Here is a 20514-nt window from a genome sequence, read left to right as displayed (position 1 = left end):
GGTGATGAGATGAGTTCCCTCTTGTGGAGCACGAGGGCACTGCGGCTGACAGACATAGCCCCCCTCTAAGGGTGGATTCCAGACGCCCCAAAACAACAGTCCAGGAGGGCGAAGGAGCAGAGAAGGAATAGGGGGCGGGATGGAGGGCCAGGCCCATGAAGGGGAACAGAACCTGGGACACGGAGCAGAGGCGGACCTGGGCATTGGTCAGGTGGCCAGGGAGGCGCTGGCAGGGCTTGGAGCCACGGAGGCGCTGGCAGGGCTTGGAGCCACGGAGGACCGGCTCAAACACCTCTGGAAGGCCGGACAGGACTGGCTCGAAGATCTCTGGAAGGCCGGACGGAACTGGCTCGAAGATCTCTGGAAGGCCGGACGGAACTGGCTGGAAGATCTCTGGAAGGCCAGACGGGACTGGCTGGAAGACCTCTGGAAGGCCGGATGGGACCGGCTTAGGGAACTTTAGAGTGGCCAGCTCATCAATAGCCTCAGGAACGGGAGAGCAGTGCACTGCCCAAACACACCGCAACGCAGCAACCATCACCAGCGGGGCAGACTCCCAGGACAGGACCTCAGGAGCAGACACCTCCATGACCACCGGACTTGGGACCACCGACTTGGTGGCCCTGACGGCTGGAGACTCTGGCTTGGCAGCCATGACAGCTGGAGACTCTGGCTTGGCAGCCATGACAGCTGGAGACTCTGGCTTGGCGGCCATCTTGCTGATTGGGCAGGCCACCATCAACATGGGAACTGCAGGCTGCAGTGCTGGGCCTGGCTCCATGGCCTGCGGAACCTGAGGCCTACTGCCCCCCCAAAAATTGTTTTAAGTGAGACGTTCTCCTCCACCTCGTCAACAGTGAAAGGAGAACCACCCAGTAACAAGGCCTGCGCCACAAAATGTTGAAAGCTCCCTTGAGGATCATAACTGGCAAGCTGAGTTTTCAGAGGATCATTAAGACTGCACCGGTAGAAGACATTGAGTGACTTATCTGGAAAATCTGATTGATGAGATAGGTTCAAAAAGACCTGGGTATGATCCTCAAGGGAGCGACAGCCCTGGCGCAACATTAGCAGGCGAGCTCCTGCTGGCCATACTGCTGCTGGATCCATTCTCTGGTCCGGTATTCTGTAATGATGATATGGTAAAGTGCGCATAACACATACAGCAGACTCATGGAAAAACGCAATGGCTATCCACTTATTACATTACCTGGCTACCGACACACCTTAGTTTTGCATTTTTCTTTTATAGAAATAAAAGAAAGTTCATTTGAACAATGGATGCAAGAGTTTGCGAGGCGCATGTCTGTCAGCGGGAGCGGAGGAGAGCTTTTTTTTTATAAGTTTTATTTCTTCGTTCAATATAAGTAGCGTTGCCCTTGTTTTATTGTTGAATTTTAATTTAAAATAATAATAAACCACAAAGTGTGTTGAAGTAAGGGAACAATCCGAAGATCTTTGAATTTATTTACGTTACAAAACAGGTACAATGTTATCAGTCTTATTCGTTTTGTTAATAAACATTCTGTTTCATATAAGCAAGTTTGTCAGTGTACTATGTTTTTGTTGTTTAATTAAAAGTAAATAATGAATGAATAACTATGGGTATCAAAAGAAAATGTTGTTTTCCTTTGGATACCATCCGCCTTTGTTATTAAAAGTTTACCATAAGTGCGTTTGTAATGATACTAGGCTATTTTAAGATTGTTGAGTTTTTCGTTAAGAATAATAATGAAGAAACATTTTTTAAGCATTTGTTTTTGTCAAGGAAAAAAGATCTAAAGCTGCAGAGTAGGGATGGGCGATATGGCCCTAAAACTCTATCACGATAATTCTTGGTATTTCTTGCGATAACGATAAAAATGACGATATATTCATAACGTCATCCACCGCTGTTTTTTTGTGTCAAGTGATAGTAGCTGCATGTAGTCTAGACCCTCAGAAAAACAAATATTATCAAAAAGTAAAACTTACCCCAAATCAAACAGCTCCCAAAATATACCTACAGTATTTTTGTAAATATAAAATGTAATAGTGAGATTCGACTTCAAAAGGTTGTAGTAGAGAAAAGTTAAATGAACTAAAGCTCAATAAACACATAATGTCATATAAAACTGTATATATTCTGTTGTTGGAAACGATCGATCGCATCACGCTGTCAATCACTCTCTCTTGAACTGTGTGAACCTTCTCTTCTCACAGCAACATACACTGAATCTGTCAATGACTCGCGCTACAGAAAGAGAACAGAAAAATTGCGGATAAAAGAAATCTAATTAAATAATCCATGCTTTTATACGCTCATAAACGTATTTAAAATAACGTCATACAAACTCGCATTTGTACTGTATGTGAACAGGCAGCAGTGCTGTGCGCGCTGTGTCGCTATGAAAGCACACGTGGGCGCGAGCTGCGCACGGGACGCTCCATTCATCCTGTATATAACAGGCAAGAAATCATACTAAACTATTTGCGCACGCGCGCATAACATCTAACGAATGTTTAAATAAATACTTTTAGCCAAACTAAATGTTGTGGTGTAACGTATTATGACTATCAACGAATACTTAAACGAATTAAATAAAACGAAAGTGAAATTAAACATTAATTCGGATGCATCTACAGTGCCAACCTAAACGAGATTTAGAGCTCGTCTTTTAGTGCAAACTCTTTCTCAGCTTCACGTCCGCCCTCCGCTATACCCGTTTTCACTTCACATATGAGCTGTGAATGGGTCTCACAAAGAAATACGTCATGAACTAGAATTTATCGTTTATATCGCGGGAAGACTAATTCCTATCGTGTGGAGAATTTCTACCGGTATATCGCAAACGATATAATATCGCCCATCCCTACTGCAGAGCAAAATAAGCGCTATAGATGCAAAATGCAAATATATTTTCTTTTATAATGTGTGGTATCGGTAACGTATGTTGTCACATGTTTATTAAATCCTCACCGGCATTCCTAAAGTGTACAGTACCATCAGGGTTTTTAGGATTGCATTGATCGCATGTGGACAGCTTATCAGTTATTTTAATCAAAATGGTTTAGCACATCATTTAACTGTTATTTTAGCTTCTGCTCATGTAATACAAATAATAATGTTATTTTATGTGAGACCAGTGGCGTAACTTTGTTTTCAAAAGTGGTAGGGACAAAGTCCGCCCCCACCCACTGGGGTTGGTCAAATCAATGGAAAACAATACTTTAATATCGAAAATATTTATATAATAACTAAATATAACAAAAATAATTTTAAAAAATTAAATACTTTATTCGTTTACACATTTTTTTGTGCTTGGACAATGGATGCGCAAGCGGCGCGTTCACAGTGTGTTTGTTCCACAAGCTTAGTTTTATTCAAATAAGTGCTCGGGACACAATTGACTTGGCAAAAAGTGGTGGCGACATGTCCCACTCATCCCAACTGCAAATTATGTCTCAGTGTGAGACACAAGTCTCAACTTCAGGACCGCTAAAGGTTGTAACACGTTATGGACATTTGTGAGTTTGAATAGAGTTCGAATTCTACAGATTCTCTGTAATACTGTCGATAGTGTCCATGCGCTATGTCCTATGCACATTTAGAAAGAAAATAACACACTTATAATAACAAATCAACCTTTTCTCTCATGCAGACGCGCGCAATGATATGAGTCTGCTTACAGTATATGCAATTACCAGAGTGCACATCTGAGGCGGCGACACGTTGTATATTGGTCCATATGTTAATTATCAAATACATAATTCTATTATATTATCAATCACACAGATTCATTTTAACAATGCTACTAGGCATTTTTTTAAAACTTAGAAACCTTTTTATTCAGGTGAGGAAGATGGTGTTTTGCGTGGCTTTTTCGCGCTGTCATGCCTATATGCCAATGCAGAGGCATATTTCAGTATTAATGTTAACGAATAATCGATTAATTGATCGTTAATGTAAATAAAAATCGATTATGGGACTTTATCTAAATTGGCATCCCTAGTATTAAACTTTGGGTGACTGGAGATGTTGACCTCTGGTATGAAAACCATCACAGTACATCCTTGTTTCATCACCCCCATTTACAACGTTCCTAATTTATTGGTTATCCAATTTACAGTATAGGACTCTACTGGGGATTTCTGAAATTGACACATTTTGGTTGACCGATGTTTTCAACAACCTGCATAAAAATAGAACAAGTTTTGCACCTACAGTTTCAGTGTCGTTTTGATTTCCCAGGGGATGGTGACCCTTTCTCCCGATTATAGAGAGAAAATAGAGGAAGGCAAAGATGATGTGGTAGAGATCAAGGAAGCAGTAAGCAGAGAAGCTGAGAACTAGAGAAAGAAGTTGGCAGGTCATGCTTCACGCAAAAGCCAGATGAATAATGTATTCTGCCTACCTAAAGTAATGCGATTCCATCTCACTGTCTTCCTCCACATAATGCCTGAACTGCAGGAGACCTCAATCGAGATCGTAAATGACCTTGTCTCTTCACTTGTCTGATCTTGAGATGCTCAGAAGATGTGAGGGGAAGTCCCTTTGTCAACCAGATTCTATGTAGTATTGTATGGTCTGTACAGGTTGCACATATGTTTTTGCTATCGTATAGTGTTTTCAAAGGCGTGGGTGTGATGTCATCGCAAAATATCGGTACATCCTGAGCATATTAGTGAAATATGCAGGTGTTTCATGAAAATAAAAGTGGAAATTCTATAAATGACAAATTGACATCTCTCCTGTGTGTGCATGTAATGTGTTCGAGGCATCGAAAAGAAATAAGCACCACAGCTGGTGGATGGGCTCTTCAGTCAGGGAGCCTGTGGAGAGGCCCTTAGCAACTCTCTCTCTCTCTCTCTCTCTCTCTCTCTCTCTCTCTCTCTCTCTCTCTCTCTCTCTCTCTCGCTCTCTCCCTCTGTCCTCTTGGTTGTCTTATGAAAGCAACACCATGTCTGAGGACAGCTCCTCAAATCAGGCTAATTGTGAAACACTGCAATTAGCGGCAGCAGAAAAAGATGCAAAATTTGTAGCATTGCACCGAGCTAAAGACCTTATTTAGCTCCGTTTCTCTCATTAGCCATCATAAATCCAATCTGTTTTCACCGTGTCCTAATCATGAGAATAATCACATTTCCTCCGTGTTAAAGACTGCATTAAATTAAAAGGAAAGTTTTGTGTTGTTAGTTCATGTGCGCTTTAAGATTTAGTGGTGCTTACGCAAGTCTTTATAAATGCTGACAAAATTCACGTTTAACATCCTACAAAGATTTGTAAAATGTAGGCTATATCGCATTTTACATCACTATTTGATGTGTCCGAAGCATCCCTTGCTAGGAATGCTGCTCATCAAGCAATGTTGTGGAGTCATTCATATTTTTGAACAGTTGTGAAATATCATTTGATATTTTGTGGCTCATTGGTTTTTTATTTTTGTTCCTGCACTGTAAAAACAATCTACAGTGGTGGGACTGAACTGTAAAACACAAAGTAGGATTTACTTAATTCTTTGTGATATTTGTGCAATTTATTGAACACAGTTTTTTAAGTAAATTTATGTAAAATTTTCTGTGTGCAAAACACAAAAAATTGAGTAAAGCCTACTAGTTGTTTTTTTTACAGTGGTAGGTAGTCCCACCCACACTAAAATCTCATTGGTCTAGATAAATGGAATATTTATCATCATATATATTCTAAGGACCTAAAATGACTTCACGCTCCAAACCTGCCGCATCACGCCTGGTCAGGACACACCGTTTCTCTTCCATCATGCCATTGTCCTTCTCCTTTACCTCTTACATCATGTCCTGACATTTTCGTCCATCCCGACTCCCCATTGGCTGGCAGCGGCACTGGAGACGTTGACCTCTGGAGTTATCGCTTTTTCACTTTAAATAAATACAGATTATTCATCTATCATGTCCTCTCTCCAGGGCAGTCTATATACAGTATACTGTATAAATGTGTGTGTGGAGAGTTTTTCATTAGCTCCCCTATGAGTCCCTTCCTCGCACAAGGTGATCTGTTATTGCCTGTCCAACGCCGGGGTGCCATGATGGATGTCAGTTTGTGAATTATTCCTCACTGAGCTAAACTAAACCTTCATTCTGTCTTCTGCTCAGATTTTTCCGAGCTCAGGACTGACCTGTGATTATTGTCTTTTACTGTAGCTTTTTGGTAGAGATTCTGCTACAGTTATATACAGTATCATATATTTTTTATATTTCAATTTTTTTTAATTATATTAATTATTTTATTTTTCATTTATTCTATTTTAGTTTTTTGTTTTATTTTATATACAGTCATGATTATATTCACAATATAGCACAGCCCAATATACTTTATTACTTAATTAGATCATAGATTATTATATATTAACTTTTAGAGGGGGGGGGTTGACTTGGTGTAGTGAGCAACCACCCAAAACAGCATAACAACAACAAAGAAATGCCACCCACAACACCCCAGCATGGTGTCTTTGACTTCTGCACAGGCAAGCACTGCTCAACTTTTCTTCACAAAATATAAAAATCCCATTTTGTTTTCCCACGGGGGCTCAATTTCTTTAACACCCCCACAAAAGACTTTACACCTGCCATAGGTTGCTTAATGTCATCTGGTTGCCTTCCAAAATCTGGCATGTCTGAAATCAAGCGTTTATGTGCAACCTGCCCTCCTCGTGTTTTTCTGACTCGCTTATGATTTTCCGTTAAAAGATGCGAGTAACTTCATCACCTTCTGTACTTTTCACCCACGTTCGACTGTTTTTCTGGAGATCTTCCATGAACCGAATCGGCGGAACGCATTGTAGCTTCATGTTGGGCTTTACTGCTAAAGGTTGAATGCAGCTACATATGTTTCTGTGGTCGTATCTGTCTCTCACCCAGATTCTGTCTGTCTCTTTCAGGAACCCAAGGCCAGTTCCCCATCGTCCAGAACATAACCGTGACAGAAGGAGGGATAGTCAACTTGACCTGCCGAGTGGAAAATAATGACAACAACTCCCTCCAGTGGTCGAACCCGGCACAGCAGACCCTCTTCTTTGGGGACAAGAAAGGTTTGTGAAAGCCATTTTTAGTCTTGTGTGTTTTCAGGTGGACAGAGGACCTCAGCTAAATGAGATTTTTAAGGGTTTAACTTTAGGGGAATAGTTCACCTATGATATACAATTCTGTTGTTATGTTTTCACCCTCACGTTGTTTCAAACCCATATGTTTTGTTTCCTGAAAAAGACGAGAAGTTTTAAAGAATGATAACACTCGTATCAAATTTATATGTCATATAAAAATTATAATTTTATATTTCATATAAAAATGATGAAAGTAACTGGTGACTATACACTGCCAAGCTCCCTTGAAGTTGTGTGTTAGATAGCTCTGTGTGACCAACAATCTTTTTATCTGTTTAAATAGATTTCAACCTTCATTTATGCTTTTAGACTATGTGCATTGTCATGTTTTGATCCGTTACTAAACACATGAGAACAAATTACTTGGACATAGCATATTAAACCAGGTGTGATATGTTTTGACGTGCCATGTTTGAAAACTGTATCAAAACATGAATTCGAAACAAAACAACAGCTTAAAGTTGTAAAACATCTTTGTTCAAATGGAGATTTATAATATTCCTTTTTGATTTGTGGAGCTTGACAGCCCTTGGTCACCATTCATACTGTATATACTGTATGAGACAACATGATGATGACACTATAGTAGGCAAAATTGCTTTGTAAATGTCTTTGTTCTGTTGAACACATAAGAAGATATATTGAAGACTGTAGGAAAGGAAACAGTTCTTGGGCACCTTTCACTACCATTGTAATTTGACTTACTATGGTATAGTCAATGGTGGCCAAGAACTGTTTGGTTACAAACATTCTTCCGAATATCTTTCTCTGCGTTCATCAAAACAGGGAAATTTATACAGATTTGGAACCACTCGAGGATGAGTAGGCTAAATGGTGACAGAATTCTTCTTTTCGGATGTACCGTCCCTTTAAATGCTGCTTTTTTTAATGTGGTTTGAAAAGACAGCTTGCTGGCTTGCAAGTGAGAGCTACACTAGTATCAGCTGTATAAATTTAGAGTCACATTTGTATGTACAAAGGCAAACAACTGTATCTCATTGTACATTGTCTAGATTTTCTTCCAGGCTGGCCTTGATCTTGTAAATGCCTTTGTGTTCACCTGTTGTGCGATCGGTACGCTATAAATTCCTGCAGAGAATCAATATCGGTCCCGGCCGGCTTTATAAGACACACGTTCACCCATAAACACCCTTAATCAAGAGCAGACGCAAAATCAACAGCTAGACATTCTCTCTGGCTCTCTCGGACTCGCTCACATACATCACGTGCACGCTCGTACGCACGGAAAGTGGGACGGAGGTTTGATTAATGTTGCGGAATACTAACAGATTACGTTTGATAAATGAGGTACGGGAGGCGAGCCATTTAAAGACTCTTCACTGCCGCATTGAAGATATCTACTGTTCCCAGATCAGATCGATACAGAGCAGAAGCATTATCACAGATGGCGAATGCCCTGTTTATTATGTCAGCAGAGCTTTTTGCGCGGATGTAATTATGGTGCGGATTCGATACACACGCGGGAATGGATTTTGTAATGATGGCGGCGGCGCTCCGTATGTAAGAATTCCCCAGGTTGTTTACGTAGATTGAGATAATAAATATCCTTTGGGTTTTTTAAACACCCATGTGACAAAGAATACATTTGAATAGCAGATTTTTATGTGTTTGTGTGACATCACTGTGTTCAATGGAAGCATCGGTTTCTGTTTACATGCATAGAGATGTTTAATATTTTCTCTATGCCATCGATGTTGTTGATCATAACTTAAAGGGATACTTCACCCAAAAATACAAATTCTGTCGTCATTTACTCACATTCGAGTTGTTCCAAATGTGTATACATTTCTTTGCTCTGATGAACACAGAGAAAGATATTTGGGAGTCAATGGGTGTTGAGATCTGTCTGGTTATAAGCATTCTTCCAAATATCTTTCTCTGTGTTCATCAGAACAAAGAAATGTAAACACATTTGGAACAACTCGAAGGTGAGTAAATGATGACAGAATTTTCATTTCTGGGTGAATTATCACTTTAAGGATGGAAATGATAATGCGGGCTCCTCCGGCGGTCATACGTGTTTTCATTAGCTGTTGTAATATTACAGTCATTATTAAACACTTGCATATTTTGTGTTCTTGATAATAACAGGCTGTGTAATTTAACTGCTCGCATCGGCCCGGCGCTCATCTTCACCTGCCTGCTTTCTACATGAGCCTGTAGTTAATTTGTGCAGATCTGCTTTCCCGCTGCGCTAACACAGCATTTCCCACAATTACCTCCTCCAGTGAGTTCAGTGGGAGGATCTTATGATTGGTTGAGTGCAGGGCTGTAAAAAGCACAGAGAAATTATACAGTTAATTTTACTAGATTAAAAGTACCTCATTAAAATGAAAGTGACGGTGAAATTAGTTTTTGAGGGTAAGAAAGGATTTTTAGCTTTTGAAATCGAAAGGCAGTGGAGATTTTCCCCCTTAAAGTGATAGTTCACCCCAAAAGGAAAATTCTATCATGTACTCATCCTCTTTTCATTTCAAACCTGTATGACTTTCTTTCTTCTGCAGAACACAAAAGAAGATATTTTGAAGAATGTTGGTAACCGAACAACAGCGGCACCCATTCACTTGTACCCAACAAGTCAATAGGTACCGCCGTTGTAAAGTTACCAACATTCTTCAAAATATCTTTATAGTAAATTATTTTTTATTTTTCGGTAAACTATCCCTTTAATACTTTTCTGCTGCAGAGCACAAAAGAAGAACGTTGGTCACCAAACCCTCATTGACTTTCATTGTATGGACACAAAACCACTGAAAATCTTTTTGTTTGTGTACCACGGAAGAAAGAGTTACTTAGGTTTTTAACAACGTGAGAGTAAATATATATATTTTTTTTGGTTGAATTACTCCATTAACAATGCTTTAATTTTACTATAACTTCATGGATCTATGGATTCCGTTGTGAGACAATGGTAAATTTGTGATTACTATGGTTTTACCACAAAATGCCATAAACCTTATATCAAACAGTAAATCCAGAAACAGCATTTTTTGTTGTTGTCTGACTTTTGTTGTTTAACTTTGTTGGTGAAAATCGCTTCAGGGTGGCTTACTTATAATAGTCCTTGCATAAAAAGCTGATTAGAAAAAATCCTCACTTCAATAATGATGTAGAATTACTCAAGTACTTCACATCGAGTGGCACCTGTTGCGATGTTCACTTCCTGTGCGTGTGAGAGAAGGGTTGTTGACTGATGTACGTTGGCAGGCGTGCGGAGGCCGAACCGATCATGAGAACGTGTCGGGACGGTACGCTCCTAATGACAGTGTGAGGGTTTAATTATTAACAACCACAGATCTGAACGAGAACTTTCGCATTTGGGTAACAGCGTAATAAGACTCGAGAGCAGAGCAGAGGAAGCGATAACGGGAGGTTGTGAAATCCGCCTGCCACAGATGCGATGCCGGTGCAGTCTAGCTGAAGCAGGAGGAACTGCGTGTTTGTGCCAGGACCTGCTTGAGAAGTTTATGCTTGCGAGCTGTCAGTCTATCTGATCACAGCCCAAACTGAAAACATCAATCACACAAGTGTGCTTGTTACTCTCAAACTTTTTTACCGTAAAATGACTTATAGATGCAGTAAATAATGCTGAAAAATACAAAAACACAATGTAGTTTGTACTTATAAATGACTGGGTTTTGGACCAATAATTAAAAAGCTTAATTCATTTAAAGGTCCAGTGTATGAAATTTAGCGGCATGGAGTGGTGAGGTTGCGAATTGCAACCAACGGATAACTCAAACTGCTCCTCCCTCCCTTTCAAAGCACTACAATGGCTGACACGTTTTCGCTTCTTTGCTGAAGGAGATCACGTATTTACGAAACGCGCTCTGTAGAGCAGTTTGTCCATTTAGGGCTGCTGTAGAAACATCATGGTGAATTCCTTGTAAGGGGACCCATGCTGTATGTAGATAGAAATTTAATAAAAGTATCAATTAAAAGTATGCCAGCCTGTGGCCTTGTTTGAAAGTTGGTGTGTTGCCCAACAGTTTTGTCCCTCCCTAATGTCACCCAAAGACGGGCTTGTGAAGTGTGTGTGCTGTATCCAGAACTTGTAAAAAGCACCACAATAGTTTTGCAGCCTTGAGGAAAGTGAAAATGACGGAAGGGAGGAAGGGAGATTGCAGACATTTTGTGCTTGGCCAAAGGGGGTTTGTGGGAAATATTTACAGCTGCTATTTTTTTATCATCTGCCAGTGAAGTCCCATCGAGCGCATGCACAGGTGCAGATGTGCGTTCTCAACAAATGCCACCAAGGCTAATCGCTGAAGTACCTCAATGACATGTTTGTTCTGCACGCGTGTTGTATGCCGTTCCATGCTTTTCCCGGATTTGAAAGTGATGTTGGAGGACAAGGTGCCCTTGAGAAAGAGATGTAATTACTAGAGTAAAGAGTGTGTGATTGTGGACTATGAGCCCTCAACCCCTCCTTCGATCCCGCGGCGCTGATTTTTGATCGCACTCTTGGTCTCAGACGTGATGGAAAGAAAATGGGCAGGAAAATTCTCCTTTGCGTCTGCAGGTGCTGCGTTATTGTCCGCCTGCCGATTCGCATTATTATTCCTGCTATTCCTTCTTCAGTTTGTCATTGTTTTCTTGCTCAATGTGTTTAATCGCTCGGTGTCTCTGCAACTCTTTGGAAATTCGTAATTGTATGTGTATTTTGGTACAAGATGCCTACACATGAGTTAAAAACACATTCTGTTGTTTTGGTGGTTAAGCTGGTTAATCAAGTCATTTTTTAACCTGGTCCAGAGGTTTACCAGCTCCAGTTATATTGGTAGTCTCGCTGGTCAGTGGTTGGGTCTAGATAGTATGGTAGTCCTATTGTACGAACAGTTTTGTGAAAAAGATATGCAATATTCATGCACTGTGTTTATTTGGAGCTTTGCAGTAACTCTACGCCTACCCTTAACCTCAAGCTTTGTTGCAGCAAATGCGAATCTCGGAGGAATTTTACAATGTAGACATGACCCTGATCAACCACATGAACTAACTTGGACAAGCTATAAATCATGTAAAACTAGATGCTATCAAGAGAATTAAGCTGAAGTTTTTGAATTGTTTGAATGCTTTTATTGAGTTAGTATAGGTACACAATACAAAATGTAGTTGTTTTGGCATGAACTCAGAAAAAAACAAAATACACTTGTTAATACCCCCAAAAAAGTCTTCATTCCAGGCCATTCTGGTCAATATATTTGATGATCGTGGACATAATAATTCACAATAATTATATTATCAAAATGTTTATTATATATATATTTTCGCTGTCCTTCCAAAACCTTTCTTTGTTTTTGAACCTTTCTTTTGAAATTCTTTGCTTTTCAGGAAATTGAAAAAACACTTTACTGTACACTTTGTGTACACTTACTGTTATTAAACAGATGTTGAATAATTTATAAAATGATCAAATCATCTCTGTCCTTCCGAAACCTTTCTTTGTTTTTGAACCTTTCTTTTGAAATTCTTTGCTTTTCAGGAAATTGAAAAAATTGTACACACTGTACTTTTCAAAAATGATTAAATACTGTGTTGTCAAAGCACTTTTTAATACTTTCTATTGGTTAAAACCCAGTGACAAACATAAAGGGTGACTAACAATAATGATTTATGGCTAAAAATAAAGAGAAGGACAGTAGCGATGTATTAACACAATATTGATAATCATGTTTTTTAATATCACGGTTATTTTCATGACCAGTATATTGTGACACTCCTACTTCACACCTTACAATATTTGGGAAACTGTTATTTAAATCAGCATCATGGTTCTTCAGGTTGTAGAAATGTATCTTTTCATACTCATACTTATAGTTCTCTTTCCATTCTCTCTTATCCGTCTTCCAGCCCTATGAATAAAATTAGCTCATCTCTCTCCGAAATACGTACAACCTTCATTCCACAGAGAGAGCCCTGCAGAAACAGGGAGCATGAATGTGTGATGGAGAACAAGCGTGCCTTCTCTGTCTTCGTCTGTCTATTTGGCCTTTCCTGGCCCTGTCAGGCGCTAACACCGTGTGTAATGGTGCATCATCAGGCAAATCCCTCTCCATTTAAAAAGACAATTTTATGGCTCTACAGCATCTGTTTATTACAAATATGGGTCTATTATGAGCCGAGACCTCATTTATTTTTCAGCCTGACTCATGTCAATGAGAACCCCCAACCTCTCTCTCTATCTCTCTCTCTCTTTCACACACACACCCACTTTTACCCTGTCTTATTCACCCTGAAATTGATTGACTGTTTAATTCAGCATTTAACTGCTCACATAGAGTGCAGCTATCTTTATAGTTCTCTCAAGAGCCCCAGCAGTTTTCCACTGCTCAATATTTCTGCCGGTTGAAAGCATGTCGATACCCACAATTCCTCCTCACCTTTGAGCCCGCGCAGCCTGACCACTCGTAACGGGATTTGTGTGCCCACCAGACCAACAAATTAGCTCATTTGGAATAAGTGTTATGGCATATTACACAGAAATAATGCACAGCATAGCCATTAACTACATGCGGGTGTGTGTCTGTGCGTTTATTTAAACAGACCTTATCTGCCTTGTCGCTTCCATCGGCAGCTGGTATATAAAAGCGCAGAATTTATATAGTCACTTAAAGAAGTAACTCTGGGCCGTAATTACTCTCCTCCCAGTCTGACCAATCAGCTGTCTGAGCATCTGGGGAGGAGTAACGTGATTGGCTGGTGCGTTCAAAGTTTGACTGTCATTTTTCACAGTTGGGCACGCAGATCGATGGAAGAAAAGTGGCTCCATGAGTTCATGCTGGAATGAACTTGTGACAACAGAAATGTGACAAACCTTTTGCATCAATGTTGATGCTTACAGTAAGAGCCGTATTGTTTTGGTTTTGTTTAAAGGGATAGTTCACCCAAAAATGTTAATTCTGGTATCATTTACTCACGCTCTTGTCATTTCAAACCCCTAGGACTTTCTTTCTTCTGCAAAACAAAAAAGAAGATATTTTGAAAAATGTTGTTAACCGAACAACAGCAGTACCCATTGACTTGCATTGGTTTTGTGTCCACACAATAGAAGTGAATGGGTACCGCCATGTCCCTTTAAAACTAAAAGCTAAAACACTTTTTGACTGACGTTATAATTATCTTTAGGAAAAAATATGAAACAAGGACAAATGATTTAAAATCATTATTTTTGAAGGATACTATCTCTTTAAGATTTTCAAGTACACGTGCTTGTTTATGAATATTCCAGCTTGTTAGTACACAGTGTGACCCCAAAGTGTAAGTTTGTTAAAGTTACACTTTAAACGAGGGACTTAAAGACCTTCAAGTCTGCTTTCTTCCTCACTGTGAAGTCTGATGAAGGCTTGGTTGTGGGGAACGTCTTGTTACACGGGCCCGAGTCACAGGTAGCTTATTAGTGAAGTGACCCGTCATATCACTGTGAGACAGATTTAGGCAAACAGAGAAAGAAATATGTGGAATTCATTATTTTCTTCCACTGTGTGCCAAGCTGTCACAAGCTGTTCTTCAGGAGCGAGTGCCTAAACTAGCATGCATCTATGTTCAAAAATACTCTCCCGAAACACACACACAACATTCACACTTGCTGCTGCCTGCTTATTAAGTCATCACCATTCAGTGCTACAGTACTCATTGGTGTTGTCAGTTATAAGTAAAGGAGCGAAGTAAAGTTGGCTGCTTGTTTTTAACAGTTGTTGCATGAATGCTTCCTGTCACATTAAACTGTCTTCCGTCGGTAATGGACAAAACTTGTTTTATATTTTGTGGATTTGTGAAAACCCAGCTAAAGTCATATTTTGTGATTTACTGTTTTCTACATAAAATCATCCTAGATGATGTAAAGAACATTCTGTGAAAATATAGTATTGATATTTTTAATATTAACCAAGGCCATGTAAAAAATGTAAATTATAGTGAAATTTTAGATTTTTAAACTTTTTTCACAGGCACGGTCACATTTGATCAACTTTGTCTCAACTGTTTCTCCTCTAATGTCTTTAAAGAAATGCAAATAGAAACAAATAAGACAATTATTGAAATAGATAAAGAATATGGAGGTGTAAAATTAATGTATATTATACAGGGTTTTTCCTGCATAGAGAAATTGGAGGCGGCCGCCTCCGTCAAATGTCGTGCTGCCTCAGGCTCTCGCCAAAATTATGTTGCGAGTCTTCACAAGAAATGCTGCGTGCATTTATCAGTGTCATTTGTAACTGCAGTTGCGACATTAGGCCACAGTAGAGGCGCTGTTTCGTTATACTGAGGCGCTAAAAGAGTTGCAGAACAAGAGCCAGCCTGTGTTTCACGGCTCTCACTAAATCCTTGGTGTTTCGAGTCTGACGTCATCACCCAAACGTGTTTTTTCGTCAATTTTAACAATCATAGGTAGTTTAGATGGTTAGAGTAAGGTTAGGGTTAGGGTAAAGGTTTCGGAAGACTTGAAACACCAAAGATTTAGTCAAAACCAACAAGCCACGCCCACGTTTCTGACTCGAAACACCAAGGATTTAGTGAGAGCCGTGTTTCACGGCTGTTTGTTTTGCATCCAAGTAGGTTTAATTTCTTGAAATTTATTAAATTAACATGACGTACATCATTGTAATGTCTTTAGCTGTGCAGTTGGATCGTTGAATCAGCGTATACGGTACACAGCGAGTCCGCCAGTATGAACGCACATTGCGGTCAGAACGACTCGCACACGAATGACTGATTTGAACCGATTCATTTAAACTACTGAACTTTTCAGTCACTAGCGAATATAAGAGATCATTGAATCATTTAAAGTGAACCACAGAGAATGCAAGATGTGAATGAGCTTTGCTCATTTAGAAAGACTGGTTCATTCAGTTGGCTATTGTGAGCTGAAAACTGAAAAAAAGCTTTATTTGATAAAAAAAAACATTTCTGTTTGGTTGAATAAAAGTAATGTTTTATATAACTTAATAATTGTCATTTTTATCTAATTTTATTAGAACTTTTAATATGTCAAACTCGAAGTCACTTTGGTTAAGCCACTAAAAGGTACGGTAGGCCTACGTGTGTGTGTACAAGATCAGGATGGCACCACCTCCGCTTCATTTTGAGCCAGGAAAAACCCTGTTATATAGGTAACATAATCTGAATTTGGTTCAATTTGATGAGAAATGTTTAAATTGATTTCGAATAGTATTGACTTTAAATTGTAGAAATGGCAAATCTGAACTCAGTTTGTGACATTTTTTAGATCTCTTCTGAAACTCTTCTTCTGAAAAGGAATAGTTCACCCAAAAAATGGTCCCCGTTGACTTTCTATAGTACAGAAGGAATACAAATTACTTTGCTCAAGTCAATGGGGACCATTTTGGGTTTAACTCTTCCTTTAATCTAGACATTTGTGAGATTTCTTTTCTTTTTCTTGGGAGAAAATCTACTGTGTTAGATGCAAAAGTTTCAATTTGTTCTCCTTTTTAGCTCATTGATGTCTAGGAGGAAAAAATAAGATTTTTAAGGCATCCCATCTGTGATTTTTCTAATTTACTGTAATGGCTTGCTTTGATTTGACAATTTTTTAGCGAGAGCAGTTCTTGTGTTCAAACAAGGCTAGATGTAGTCCAACTCAATAGAATATTGATCAAAAGCCAGTGGCGTAACTTTGTTTTGAAAAGTGGTGGAGAAAGAGGTGACAAAAACAATACTTTATAAAATATAACTTGTAATAACTCGTTGGGAATATTTATCATATATAGTGGGCGGTCTGTCCATTGGCTACTCCGCTTTTCAACTCTGGCTCTCACAGTATGTGGTTCCCAAACTGTCATTTGGGAAAGGTCACTTGGCTGTTACACTTAAAGACAGTTTATTCCTATGATTTAAAATGTCACTTGTTCATTGGTTTACGTGTTTTTGTGCTTGGACACTGGATGCACAAGCAAGCGCCGCGAGTGCGGATGATGCACGCATTTTTATACTGGCCACATTTCTGAAGTTGCGGCTCTCTGTCTTCTGCAAATATAACTTACGAGTGTGAGCAACGGGAGATGGTGAGAAAGCAGCGCATCCTGCGTCTTCCACGAGTTTTAGATGTAAATGGCCCCTAAACAATACGCACCTCCCGCAAGCATTTCTTAATTTCTTCCAAAAAGTGGTGGGGACATGTCCCACCTGTCCCACCCGCAAATTACGCCTATGTCAAAAACATCCGGCAGTAGCCAATGACTTCCTTCTACATTTGTATGGCTATCATAGATTTGCTTTGAGGATGAATTTGCGAGAATTTTCAGAAAGCGTTTTACCATGCAAACAATCCAAAAGAAAAAGATCGCTAGTCGTGACTCATCTTTATGAAGGCAGTCTGTGCTGTACTGTAGATAGGACTGGATAAACTAAAGGAAAGTGTTTTTACTTTGACATGTTGGAATGGAGACATTTGGTTGTGATTTAAAAAATGTCTTCAGACAAAACATTTTTCTTCCTCCCTTCCCCTTTCTTTCTCTCTCTCTCTCTCTCTCTCTCTCTCTCTCTCTATTTCTCTCTCTCTATTTCTCTCTCTCTATTTGTCTGTATCAGTCCGTTGAGCTTACATGCCAGTGCATTATGATTGCCTTCCTGTTCTATTAGATTTTTGAAGAGTATATGCAGCTGGGTTATACTGTAGTGCTAGTTCTTATCTTGCTCGTGAGTAGAAGTAGAAGGACTGAATCACGGTCCTGAGAGACCCCTGAGCAGGGCCGGATTATCCAATGGGCATTATGGGCACAGGCCCAGGGGCCCATGCGCGCTTGGGGCCCAGGCAAGAGAAAACATTTTCACATAACAGCGTTTACGCCATATTCATTCTGCCGTGCGCTTCTCTCTCCCGCGCACATGGAGGTGCACACACAAAACAGTGTTTCTAAATTAGGAAGTCTGTCTTTTGATTTAATCACTTTTACGAGCCCTCCAGCGGCTTTTGTTTAGAAGAAGCGCATAGCGACAAATCTAGCGACATCTTGGATAAACCTTAGCTTTCATTCAGTGGGAAAATATCGCCAGTGCTGCCCCGCGAGCGCAAGGTCTCCCTTTCCCGGCAGGAAGAAGTAGCACCATACGACAGGTAACTCGTGAATAAAATGAGTACAAACCAGCGTTTCCAACAACCTGTCACTAGCCGGGTTTCCATCCAAAGTTGCCAATTTAGCTTATGCGCAAAATTGGAATATCGCATAAAACATTTGCAAATAAGCACCGTTTCCATCCAACTAGTCAACCGTCACTTCCTAATAAACTGGCACTAAATATCAGTAAGAAAAGTAAGAGAAGCCACTGAATATAATAGTTTTCATATATAATAATACTTGCGCAAACAGACGATTAGAAAACTCAATAAATGCGGTGCTTTTGTGGATGCCTGCTGTTCGGGAAACACAGTCGTGACAGTTCTAAGAGGCAATTACAGAAATACTTGACGACTTTGCTCAGGCGTTTAAGAATGACCATCACAACATTCTGATGCTGTGTCACAAGATCATTACTCTGGTTAGTCAGGGTACACCGGCCGTCTCATAGTGCAGTTACGTGACTTTTTGGAGGAATTTATTCGGCAAATGCGTTTCCATCTCCTATTATTCGCATTAACCCTTTTTCGCAAAAATGAAAAACCACCTCAAGCGAGCTTAAAAACTTTTTTGCGAATTAAGGTTTTTTTATTCGAAATTTGGCGTTTCCATCACTCGTGTCTGATGCGAAACTTCAAAATACGAATAAAACCAGAGTGATGGAAACCCGCTTACTGTTATCGACTGTTTGGATATATAAATATGAACAAAGTTCGTCGGTAAATATGCACATGGTTACCATGAGGCTGTGTGAAAGAACAAATAGTCGAAATCACCGCTTTTTATTCTAAGTTGTTAGATGATGTCGCGTCATGAACTGACAACAGAAACTGAAAATATGTCATTGAGAACGATTTTATTGTTGTATATATAATGAGTTGATATACCCTCGTGGCTGTCTTAAATCTTAAAAGATTAGAGGGTTTTTTACATTTGGTGGTGTTTCCTTGCCAATTGTGAATTGTTTTATATTGATATAATGTTGATCAGTAACGGCCTTACTTTATCTAATAATGAAGGCTAAATATTGGTAATCCACAGTGCTTTTACATACATTGCAAAATGTTTTTAAAAAAAAGATGTCATAATATATATGCTAAATAATACTTATAATACTTGTTAATGTCGTTTACTGTAACACATTACACGCTTACATAATAACGTGAGTCGAGAGGTGCTTGTTACACAAATAAAGTTTAACAAATGGACAAATTACTCTTGTAGTATAATCATTGATAAAGACTGCCCTGCCCGTTTAGTCTTTGAAAAAATGAAGATGGAAATATTTTAGAATTGCATTTAAGAATATTTTTTAAAAACTTTCTGTAATTTATCTGAAGAAAGTTCTTATATTTTCTCTTAAGAACAGTTTTGCGAATCTGGGATGTTTGTGTTGAATTATGGAAGAATCTGATAGAACTGAATTAAAAGGTTGAGGTGTGGTAGTGTGTGCTTGAATATGCCAGTGAGTTACAGTATGCAGGGAAAGGTCTTAATATTGTTGTTGCTGGTCCAGGAAGGCCTTGTTGCAATCTTGTTGTAAATCCTGTATGATGGGGGATGTGTACAGGTGTTGATATTGTCCTTCAGGTTGTGATCATAGTTTGTAACTTGTCAATGTAATCCTGAAACATAGAGGTGTTTCATACACATAGTACCCTAGGCTAATTTAAAACTTTATTGTGCGCATGTGTGTGTATGGGGGGTCCATAAGACACTTGTGCCCAGGGGCCTCTGAGTTCTTAATCCGGGCCTGCCCCTGAGCGCACACCTTTAGAGCCCCACGAAAGCAGACAACTTGTACTAGTCTACTTAAAGTGACTACTGAAAAATGGTTGCATTTAGTTGCAAATTATTGCAACTCAACTTATTTTATATTGCATGACTAAAAATTGTAAGCTATATATGCACTGAGGAAAGCGACCCTGGGAAAGAGCTTAGACACATCAGTTTTCTAAGCAGAAATGGAATAGAAAGGCAAACTTTTTTTGCTAAAGTGCAAGTAGTCACTCTGCTTGTCACCATGTGCCGAGACTGATGTTACTACTTACAATTCATAATTAGCCCATTCCCACATCTAATTTAACACCTAAGATGACAGACTTTGGCAAGAAGCTCTGCTTAGCAAAAGAGCTGAAGCATGCAGAAACATCCTCTTAACATCGACTCGTCCTATGACAAAACCATTTAAAGGCTGTTAAATAGGTTTTTGTGGCTTCAGTCCCCAGTCGGTGCAGTTCTGTTGTGTTGTGCCGCCTGTGTGAAGTTTATTTACTCTGATCTCAGAACCAAACGTTCTTTGT

General features: G+C 39.5%; 1 protein-coding gene across 4 annotated transcripts in view; it reads left to right on the top strand.

Moving 5' to 3' along the window:
* cadm2a (cell adhesion molecule 2a) overlaps positions 1 to 20514 on the top strand; it is a 375584-nt gene that overhangs the window by 288791 nt on the left and 66279 nt on the right. For all 4 annotated transcript variants that reach the window (XM_057321795.1, XM_057321794.1, XM_057321796.1 and 1 more), the window contains one exon: positions 6897 to 7046. In XM_057321795.1, the coding sequence (XP_057177778.1) occupies positions 6897 to 7046 (150 nt within the window). The remainder of the gene's footprint in view (positions 1 to 6896; positions 7047 to 20514) is intronic.

The sequence above is a fragment of the Triplophysa rosa genome, linkage group LG22 (genome assembly GCF_024868665.1).
Source record: "Triplophysa rosa linkage group LG22, Trosa_1v2, whole genome shotgun sequence".
Classification (NCBI taxonomy): domain Eukaryota; kingdom Metazoa; phylum Chordata; class Actinopteri; order Cypriniformes; family Nemacheilidae; genus Triplophysa; species Triplophysa rosa.
This window is presented reverse-complemented; position numbering and strand designations above follow the sequence as displayed.